This window comes from Pseudorca crassidens, chromosome 7 (assembly GCF_039906515.1).
Source record: "Pseudorca crassidens isolate mPseCra1 chromosome 7, mPseCra1.hap1, whole genome shotgun sequence".
In the NCBI taxonomy this organism is placed as follows: domain Eukaryota; kingdom Metazoa; phylum Chordata; class Mammalia; order Artiodactyla; family Delphinidae; genus Pseudorca; species Pseudorca crassidens.
In genome coordinates this window covers 1,586,579-1,596,941 of record NC_090302.1, presented here as the reverse complement: position 1 = coordinate 1,596,941, position 10,363 = coordinate 1,586,579, and the positions used below count along the sequence as shown (strand labels likewise).

The 10,363-nt window shown below is 65.8% G+C and overlaps 1 protein-coding gene across 4 annotated transcripts in view; it reads right to left on the bottom strand.

The window, feature by feature from the left end:
• Positions 1-65: 65 nt before the first annotated feature.
• Positions 66-10,363, bottom strand: part of SNAPC4 (small nuclear RNA activating complex polypeptide 4) — a 25,829-nt gene continuing 15,531 nt past the window's right edge. For 3 of the 4 annotated variants that reach the window (XM_067742657.1, XM_067742659.1, XM_067742660.1), the window contains 8 exons: positions 9,089-9,168; positions 8,323-8,778; positions 6,874-7,117; positions 6,361-6,431; positions 5,717-5,821; positions 4,976-5,003; positions 2,439-4,054; positions 66-289 (listed from right to left, as the gene is read on the bottom strand). In XM_067742657.1, the coding sequence (XP_067598758.1) occupies positions 152-289; positions 2,439-4,054; positions 4,976-5,003; positions 5,717-5,821; positions 6,361-6,431; positions 6,874-7,117; positions 8,323-8,778; positions 9,089-9,168 (2,738 nt within the window). In that variant the 3' untranslated portion in view covers positions 66-151. Of the gene's footprint in view, positions 290-1,165; positions 1,297-2,438; positions 4,055-4,975; positions 5,004-5,716; positions 5,822-6,360; positions 6,432-6,873; positions 7,118-8,322; positions 8,779-9,088; positions 9,169-10,363 lie in introns of all 4 variants that reach the window. The other variant, XM_067742658.1, reaches the window with a different exon arrangement.

Here is a 10,363-nt window from a genome sequence, read left to right as displayed (position 1 = left end):
CACATCCAGGGGTGGCCCAGTCCCTCTGCACGCCGCCCAGTACCTCAGGACGAGACCACCAAAAGCGCGTGGCTTGCTTTTAATTAAAAAACAGGACATTTCTTCATTCCTCCCGATATCGTGGTTTGCACTCGGGGACCAGCCGAGCCCATCACGATGCGGCCGCTGTCGGCAGAGCCCTTCTGCCGCGGGCTGGGTGCCGGCCTCCCGGGGTGGGCAGGCTCGCTGGGTCCAGCACGAGCCCCACCTCCTGTCGGCAGCAGCAGTGGCTGTCCGGCCCTGGGAAGTCCTGGAACACAAGATCACGCTGATGGCAGGGGGCCCTGACCCCAGCCGGACCCCGCGGATGGGAACGCAGAGGGACAGCACTCTGCCTCGTGGGGCAGGGCGGGCTGGAGTGAGGCCTGGCTGCCCCCCTGCGGTCCGCGGAGCGGGCTGTGCGGAGGACTGGCCCTGGAGCCTGAGTGGGCTCTAAGCAGGCCCACCCCAGGCATCCCCTCTGCGGTCCCCCACCCACCCAGAGCTCCTGCTCCGGCTCTAGCCATCCAGCCCAGGACCCAGAACCTCCCACAGCGCAGCCCGCGCTGTGCTGAAGGACCCAGCTCCTGCCTCTGCAACAACCCCCCAACCCGGGTCTCAGCGTGTGAAAACCGACCATGCTGGGCCTATCTGGTGCCTGCTGTCTGGGCACTGGGGACCCCATTCTTGCCCTACGGGCTCACGTTCCGGGGGAGACAACAGACAGATACACGGATGGACCACGTCAGGCGTCAGGGAGGGGCAAGCGCCACGAGGACAGACGGGCACTGGGACAGCGATGCCACCTTAGGATGGTTGGGGAGGGCGTCTCTGAGGAGCTGACCACCGAGCAGAGACCCGGATAGAGAGGTGACAGCCTTGCAGACAGACGGGGAGAAGAGTCCCAAGCAGAGAGGACAGAAGTGCCAAGGCCCCAAGGCACACGTGGGCCGGCAGGAGGGAAGCAGCAGAGGCTGGGGTGCGGAACCCAGTGGCAGAGGGGAGAGTGAGGGAGGGGAGGGTCTCCGAGACCCGGCCCGCAGTGGCCTGGTTATACCACACCCCACCCCGCGTGACAACAAGCTGAGATGAGCTCCTGAGGCCCCGTGTGCCCAGCGCAAAGCTGAGGGAGGGCCCGGTCCCTCACCCTGCCGCTCACTCCAGCCTCCTCCGCTTCCGGGCATGCCGGGCGTGCCGTGTCTGGAGCACGTCAAGCTCATCGGGACTGTCCGGGCAGGAGGGGGCAGAGGCCTGTCCGGGGTGTGGCGATCCCTGAAACTAAGTCCAGGCAGAGAAAAAGTGACTCTCCAGCCAGGATGGGCAGGGGAGGGGGTGGCAGCAAGGGACAGGTAGCTCCTTGGACTTGTCCCCGCCGAGATGGGACAGGAGGTGCTGCCTTCCTGGGGTCACACGCGGGCTCTGGCTTTCCGCTGACCCCTCTCTCACTCGGGGGCTCCAATCCCCTCTGAGCAGCCCCCCTAGAGCCAGCCATCTATGCCACGGTTCCCCCAAACTGGGCTGGCCGGGCAGGGATGGAGGACCACGGAAGGCTGCACACACTGCGGGGGACAGCGAGCCTTTTGCCCTCAACACCTGTTTAGGGCCCAGCAGTGTTTTGCCTTTGCTTCAGTCCAGAAGCCCGCCCGGACTCCTAAGGCCGTGCTCCTGGGAAGGAGGGGGGCCGGGCCGGGCCGCGGGCAGGTGGGACTGGCACAGCTCAGCGACAACCCTGCCTCCCCGGCCCCGGCAACGCATAAGGGCGGCCCCAGGCTCGACCAGGCCAGCAGCGAGGCCACCCTGCGAGAAGGCGAGGGACTGCTTCTGGGGATGCTCTGGGGGGTCACCACCTGCTCGCCGGACACCACCTGCCAGGGACCTCAGGGCCCTCCCTGTCCTGAGGCGACCCGGCTCTCCTGCTCAGCCCAGGCAACAGGGACTAGGGGCTCCCTGGGTGCACGGGTCAGGGGACACCTTCACACGTGTGTGCGGCGGGTTTCTTGTCAGGTAACAGTTACGGTGGTTTTGCTTCCACAGCTTAGAGAACTCTGCACGTGGACGTGCTGGAGTCGGCAACTGGACGGACCCCCCCAAAGTGCAGGCGCACAGACAGCCCCCCAGAGGTGTGCGTGTGTGAGCGTGTGCACGCGCGGGGGGCATGGAGACTCCTGTGGACGAGGCCTGGGTGGCGGGACCCCCATGCCGGCAGTGAGGTTCCTACCGCCGGAGTCCGCGTGTGTGGGGTGCACAGAGCGGCCTCTTCCTCCGCAGAAACCAGCCGCTGGCCCCCCTGCCGTGACCTCCCCCTGCTCCCACCCCCCGTGCTCCGGGCGGGGGCCGACACCCACAGGGGGTGAGGCGCACCGGGGGATGCGGACGGGCGTGGGGAAGGGGGCGAGGGCTCCACACCTGCAACCACCTACCTGAGCAGGCATGGCGGCCGCCTGCGCACCGCTGGCTGGGTCCCCCGGCTGCCCGGCCACAAGCTCTGGCTGACCCGGGCTGCTGTCATCACTGTCGCTCTCGGGGCTGGACCTCATGGCTACTGACAGGGTGGTGGGCACGCCGCGGGGGGACAGGGTGGCCAGGAGTGCGGGGAGGGCGAAGGCCGCCAGGAAGCGCACCCGCAGCAGCAGGTAGGCCGGGCTGTCCCGGAGCTGCTCGCGCACGTGCCCCAGCGAGGCCTGCAGGGCTCCGGCTGCCCCGCTGGGCACCAGGGAGGCGGCTCTGTGCTCCAAGGCCTTCTTGCGGAGCAGGAGGCCAGACAGTGTCCGCAGGCTGCACAGCGTGGGAGGCTGGTAGGACAGCCTGCTGCCCAGGGGGGGCACACGTACCCCCCGCTGCCCCCTCAGCCACTCCCGCACAGCTGCCTCGCCCTCCTGGGAGAGGAGGCGCAAGTCCAGGGACCTCTTCTCAGGCCTGCGCCTGGGTGGGGGTGGCCCCTCCAGGCCCGAAGGCCTCCTGGGCTCCCCTGGCCCTGAGGTGGTCCCGGGGGGCTCCGCTTCAGAGCCGTCAGCCAGGGGTGTAGCCTGGGAGGACGTCCTGGGTACAGACGTCTCTCCAGGGGCGCATCCCCCAGGGCCATGGGCCATGTCCACCTCCGCAGGGCTCTGGGACGTGGGGTGCGCCGGAAGGGTCAAGAGCTCTGTCCCGGAGGCAGGGTCTGATTCTGTGTCCGTGTTGGTTGGGGGCTGCCAAGGGCGGCCCTGCCCAGGGAGCCTGGGGCCCTGGCCTGCCTGAGTCGCAGCTGGGGAGGGCAGCAGAGTCACCGATAGCCCTGGAGGCTCAGGAGTCGCTGCTGGCCTCGGAAGGCCCACCATCGCCTGCACAGGCACAGAGAGCAGCCCCTGGGCTGTGAGCACCCAGGTGACAGGCAGAGGGGTGCTGGCTGCCGTGTGTGTGCCCAAAGCTGGCGTCAGGCTGAGGGGCTGGACAGGCAGCCGAACCGGGCTGGGCGCTGCAGTCAGAAAGGGTGGTGCCTCGGGCACGCCCTGCTTCCGGGACGTGGCCGGGGCCTGAGACTGTCCGAGACTGCTTGGCCGGCAGCTCACAGGGACCTGGCCGGGGCCCAGACCTGGGACCCTGGAGGCAGCAGGGGCAGCCGGGGCCTTCGAGGCTCCTGTGGAGGCCGGAGCGAGGGCCAGGGCTTGCAGTGTCAGGGGTCTCTCCTCCGCGGCGGAGCCCCAACAGCCTAACGCACTCGAAGCGGCCGCCACGGGGCCCCCAGGCCCAGACAGCACGGCACCGGAGACTGGGGGGCCTTGGGGGGCCAGCGGCTGGAAGACCACAGGAGAGGAGACCAGCAGCTGGGGCAGGAGGACCGCGCGGCCCTGGGCAGCCTTCCTGGCTCGGGCCTCCCGCAGCCGCTTCTCCCGAAGCAGCTCAGACACAGTTTTGGGCTTGGGCCGGGGTCCGGACGGAGCCGGCGGGGGTGCCTGCGGCGTGGACTCCGCGTGGCAGGCCTGCGGCCCTCCACTCCCCATGGGGCAGGTGCTCTTCTTCGCAGCTCCTCGGGCCGACACACTCTGGAGGAGGCAGCCTGCAGGGAGGACAGGACACTGACTGACGAGCTCCCGAGATAGGACGCGTCCCAGGGGAAGGGCCCTCACAGTGGGCAGCTGCTGGGCCTGGCATCTGGGCCGAGAGGGGCACATCAGCCTGGCCGCTCGTCCCCAGACCTCCCCTCGCACGGCACCCCGAGCCCCCATGCTCCTGCCCCAACCAGGGTGGGCCCGGGAAGAAGGCCAGCCCACGACGGCCCTGTGCATCAGCCCTACATCTCAAACACCTTCCAAACAAGGACTACTGGCTACACTGCCCTCCTCCCTGCACGTCACCTCTCAGGACCCCAGACCCTCGCCCGATTCTGCCGGTGTGGGCAGACTGATGGCCACAAGCAGGAGAGGCCCGTACCAGATGCTGCCCCACCAGCCCCACCAGCCAGGCCTCCTCCCTGAGGTGGCATTCAAACGGACCCACCACAGGACGTCCCTGGTGGCACAGAGGTTAAGAATCCGCCTGCCAATGCAGGGGACACAGGTTCGAGCCCTGGTCCGGGAAGATCCCACGTGCCGCGGAGCAGCTAAGCCCATGCGCCACAACTACTGAGCCTGCACTCTAGAGCCCACGAGCCACAACTACTGAGCCCACGTGCCACAACTCCTGAAGCCCACGCGCCTAGAGCCCGTGCTCCGCAACAAGAGAAGCCACCGCGATGAGAAGCCCGTGCACCGCAAGGAAGAGCAGCCCCCGCTCACTGCAAGTAGAGAAAGCCCGCGCACAGCAACCGAGACCCAACACAGCCAAAAATAAATAATAAATTAATTGAAAAAAAAAAACCAACAAAGAAACAAAAACGGACCCACCACGAGGCACTGAAATCCAAAACCTGTAAGAGGTCTGGCCCTTTCCCCACGAAACACAAACCACCCAGGTAAAGGGAGAGGCAGATGGGCAGTACCTGGGGTGTTCTGGGCACTCGAGGGTACCTGGAGAAGAAACCGGAGTCAGCGCTTCAGGAAAGTTCCCAAGGGCCCAGACCCACTTCTCCACCCCCACCAAGGCCACCATTAGCCTGTCGCCCCGCGCCCAACGTGACTGCACCCAAAGGCACCCTTGGGAGAGCTCATCTCGGCGGGGTCAGGGCTGTGTGGGCTTTGCAGGGAGAGGCAGGGGACCTGGCTGTCTAGGCAGGAGGGCACGGGGCTCCGTGGCCTGGATGGGCCACCACAGGACTGTATCTGGTCCTCCGACCAGCAGCATTATTTTGTCACTTCCTCCCGAGGTGGCCGGGCTCAGGGACACAGCCCCCAGCTGCAAGACTCAAGGATTTGGCCACCAGCTGCAGGCTGCCACCCCAGCGGGGCCAGTGCCCAGGGCAGCGGGCGCCCAGTGGCCCCCACGCTCCACCCAGGGGAGGTACGGCCAAGCGGGAGGAGCACACGCTGTGCAACCAGGCGGGCCTGAGTGCCAGCGCAGACCCTGCAGCCCCTGAAGTCGCCTCAAAGCCCCTCCGGGCCCCAGACACCTCCGGGAGACGGGCAGACGCCTCCCAGGAGCGTCTCGGGCTGTCCCCGGCCTGTGGGGACCCGGAAATGCCTCTCTCCCCAGCTGGACAGGCGCCAGCTGTGCCGCTGGGACGGGAGGGAAGGGTGGTGGGAACCAGGGAAGCCCGTGCCTGGCCCTCACCCTCACTCCTTACCTGCAGGAGTGGCGAGTCCCGGGCACCAGCCCGGAGCAGGGCGGGCGGCCGGGCCTTCCTCTCCCGAACGACCTCCATGCAGCCAGCTGTGTCGATCTGGAACAACTGAGGGACGTGGACACACACCACCACGTGACAGGAGGCCTTCCTGCCCATCCTGAGGCCCCCCGCCCCCCTGCAGGGCCAAGGCCATGAGGGTGTCCGTGGAGGGACTCAGGCCAGCGCTGGCCGCAGCTGCTCTCGTGGAGCAGACCCAACGCCCCAGAGGCCTGGGCTGGGCCCGCACAGCCCCTTGAGGCTGTGGCCACGTGGCTCAGGCCCTAGCCAGGACTCGGGTTCTCCAGGCCGCCTCAGTGCCGCCACCTTCCTGCCCTGACCCAGCCCCTCGGGACGGCCAGGCCCCTCTTCCCCTCAGCGCCCAGCCCCTCCCACACAGGGTTTAGCTGGCGCGGCAGGGACGCCGCCCCGTGGCTGCCCCTGCCACGCTGAGTTGCGCGCTGAGAAGTGTGGGCCACGGAGGAGCCATTTTGAAGGATCCACCACTTTAAAAGGCTGGACTTTAAGTGAATCCACCACAAACTTCAAAACTCTGCCAAAAACGCAACGCACAGGAGAAAAGAAGGTGTGCGTCGGTGGCTTCTTACCTGAATGAAGAGGGTGAACACCGGGGTGCTGGCCAGGTAGGCGCCCTGCAGCTGCCTCCTGATGCCGTCAGCTGAAGGGGACAAGGGCACGTGTGCACAGGGGCCCAGAGAACCCACACCCCGCTGCCGCCGCGTCCAGCCAGGAAGAAGGGCGAGGACCTGCTGGCGGGCTGGCACGCACTCCTGAGCCCCGAGCGTCCCGCCCCCCAGACAACGTGACCCACACGCGGGCACCGATGCACTCAGAACCCCGGGAAGATGCGCCCGCTTAGGCCTGAGTGTCTGCTCACTTCCTGAACCGGCCACCAGGTGCTAAGCAGAACGGGAGAGGCAAAACCAAACACCCCCCCCAGGTCGACACCGGGCGGACGGTACCCTCCCCCGACCCCCCTCCCCGGCAGGGCAGATGTGACCTCCATGTGCCTGCAGGTCCCCTCCAGCCCCCCTCCCCGACCGACTCTACCCCTGGGCCCCACGGGAGGCTCCCAAAGGGAAGGGGCCCCCGGGCAGTACCTCGACTGTGCGCCACAGCGGGCCTCCGGGGACTGCGTGGCAGGATGACCTCGCCCACCCATGGGCTCACGGCCGTCAGAAGCTGGTGCTCAAGGAGCCTCCTCTGCAGGGCGTGTCCCTGGCGCCGCTGCCCGGTCCTGTGCCACAGCGGCCGCACGCAGGGCCTGGCCCTGCCACTGCCACCACCGCCACCAGGGGTGGGCCCCGGGGCGGCGCTGCGCAGGTGCGGCTGCCTCAGCTCCTTCTGTGGGGAGAGAAAGGCCCCTGGGGCTCCTGGCCAGGCTCCGCTGCAGGGCGGCCACGCGCCTACCCTCACCGTCCTCCACTCTTGCTGGGTGCCGGAGCAGGGTACGGGTGGGAGACGAGACGGGTGGTGGGCACCGGGGTGGTCTTGGCGGCCTGGGGCGCCGCACCTGGCACCAAGTGGCCACGTCGGGCTGAGCGCCTGCAGCGCTATCTCCAGGGGCCCCGAGTGGACGTCCCCACCCTGACACGCACGGCTCCCTGCCCAGACCCCAAAGCGTCCCGCACCCGCGCCCTGGGCCGCTGGGAAACACTCTTTGGAGTGTGGTGACCTCAGAGGAGGGCAGGGGGGTCCCTAAGGCCTGGCTCCAAGAAGCTGCCCAGCTTGGCCACACCCAGGACTAAGAGAGTCCCCGTTCCTCCGGGCAGCTCCCTGAGCTGATGACACGACGTGCCTGAGACAAACCCCGGGGCTTAAGGCCCTGCAGTCACAGACTCAAGGAGAGACGATCCCACGTGGCACGGGGGCCGTGGCGTCCACTGTCCCTGGTGTCAGAGAGTGGGCTTCCAACCGCGCCCAGCACAAAACAGCCGCCCCAACGTGGACGCCACCCAAACGTGGCCAGAGGTGTGTCTGGGCCCAGGACCTCAACACATCCACGGACACGCCCACGTGTGACCGGCTGAGTCAGACCGGAGCAGGCGGACAGTGGGACCCTCCACAGGGGCCTCCTTGGAAGCAGGGCGACCGAAGGAACAGCTCCTCCTCGCTGAGCCCACCTCCTGCCCCACAGCTCGGGGCAGCACCCACCCTGTCCCTGCAGCTCTCCCACGGAGCTTGGAAAGCAAGCAAGCTGGGGGATTTCCGGGCGGTCCAGTGGTTAGGACTCAGCGCTTTCACTGCCGGGGCCCGGGTTCAATCCTTGGTTGGGGAACTAAGATCCCACAGCTGTGCGGTGTGGCCAAAAAAAAAAAAAAAAAAGCAAGCAACAAGGTGGGGAGTGGAGGGCCGGCCCCAGGAGCAAGCTTCTGCCTGGGCAGCTCTCCGGAACGAGCGCCCGGGTCAGGAGTGCACACCGCAACGTGCAGGGAGGAGGCGTCTGCTCCCACACCCAGGGCACAGCTGCGCGAGCCCAGGCCAGCCCCATCCCTGAGCGCAGCCCCGCTGACCCCAAGCAGGAGAGCTCCCACCCGCCCATGGCCTACCTGGCGCGCAGGCCCCGTGGAGCTCGAGGGGCGAGCGTCCGTCGAGCACGGGCATCGGACGCCTCTCAGGCTGGTGCTCTGGGTCCTGGAGGCGGCCCGCGCCTGGCCTGCCGGCTCTGCTGGGGCTGAGGCCGTGGTGCAAGCTTCCCAGCGGCCACCCTGGGCCGGGTCGGAGCCCTCAGGAGGGCGGGGGCAAGCACCACAGGGTCCTGGCCAGCTCCCGGGCCCCCCTCCCCACAGCTCCCTGGCGCTCTGCCGGGCAGGAACCCACAGGTCCACGTCAGGCACCACATGCTGTGTTGGCAGCAGCACCTGGCCACCCGTCAGGGCCCCCAGCGCTGCCTCTGGCTCTGAGTCCCCGCTGTCCCCACTGCTGGCGGTGCTGCTGTCCCCGCTGCTGGAGCTCCACCGCGCCTTGCGAGGGGGCCGCCGCCCCCGCCTGCGCCGCTGCTGCTTCTGTAGGGGGAGGGCTACTTAGAGGTCCCAGCCCCCCGGGGCTCAGCGACGGGGGACAGTGGGCAGGTGGGCCAGGCCTCTGGGGAGAGGCCTCGAGTAGGTGCGCCTCCAGGGGGCCAAGGGGGCCGGGCGTGCTGGGTGGAAGCGCCCTCCCGCTGCTCTGAGGACGGAGGCCGAGCTCCCTCTGCCCTCGGCCGCCTGGAAGGAGAGACGCCACGGCCGGAAACCAGAGGCCCCCATCCTCGCCCGCCAGCTGCCCTCCCCTCATCCTGCCTGCGGTGGCGCTAGCCCCCGGGGGCCGGGGCCTCACCCTGACCAGCATTTTCCACTTGCTCAGGCACTGGGAGCCCGTCCGATGGGGTAGCTCAGAGGCTATTCTTGCCCAGTGACCTACAAGAGCAGAAACAACACAGAAGTTACTTCTTACGAACAGGTTTGGACAACACAAGCTTAGCAGCTTGGAGAAGAGGGCTCCTCTCCGCCGTACGCTGGCGGCCCCTCTAGCGGACTCGCACTGCGTGCCGTCAGAACCCTCGTGCTGCTCCCACACCCGAGCAGCTCCGTGAGAAGATGGGTGTCTGACTCTCAACGGATAGCCAGCCCGAGGGGAGTTCTAGCAAACGCACAACCATGAGAAAAAAGTCACCCATGTTTACGTGAAACGGCCCTATTCCAGGCTTCTAAACCAGACGTTTCCAATTGTTTGGTGTTTTCTGCCAGACAGTGCTGGTGGGGCATTGCTTCTACGGGGCAGTCGGACTGCGTGGGACAGAAGCCTCCAACCTGGCAATGCTACATCTAAGGACTTCCTCTAAGGAAATATTAACAAATATAAGCAAAGATGGAGCCACTGAACCCTCAGCTCGTTCCACCCCCGTAACAAAAAATGAGAAGCAATTTAAACGTCCATTAACAGAAAGTTGATAGAATAACCTGTGTACCATTATCCAAGGAAATATATCACGATTACTGAAAATAACACTAGGACGCAGAACGTGTACAGACGTAGAGAAATATTAATAACACATAACATAACGACACATCATAAAGCAAAAAATAGCTGCTCAATTAAAAGTGGAATGACTCAACTGAAATAAGCTGGCTCTTCCTAGGAAAGCCACCTGCACAGGGAAGTACCGGGCAAGTGCACGCCAGCAGACGGCGGCCACCTCTGGAGACAGGAAATGAGTTACGTTCCTTTCCTTCTTTTCATACACCTCTGCTTCTAAATTTCCTATAATGAACGTGAATTAGTTTGTAAAATGAAAAAACCACCACCACCTGCTGAGATGATGAAAAATGGGGCAGAACGGGAATTCCCTGCTGGTCCAGTGGTTAGGACTCTGCACTCTCACAGCGAGGTGCGGTCTTTGGTCGGGAAACTAATATCCCACAAGCTGCATGGCGTGGCCAAAATATTAAAAAAAACAGGGCAGAAGAGCTGATGACCAGGGATGAGAGCAAACCACAGGCCTCCAGTGGTATCTGCAAAACTCCATCATGAACTCAAAGCTGTGAGAAGCCCTCGGACAGCAAATGCATCAAGAACTCACCAGAGATGCCAAGACCACGGAGTAGGGAGACC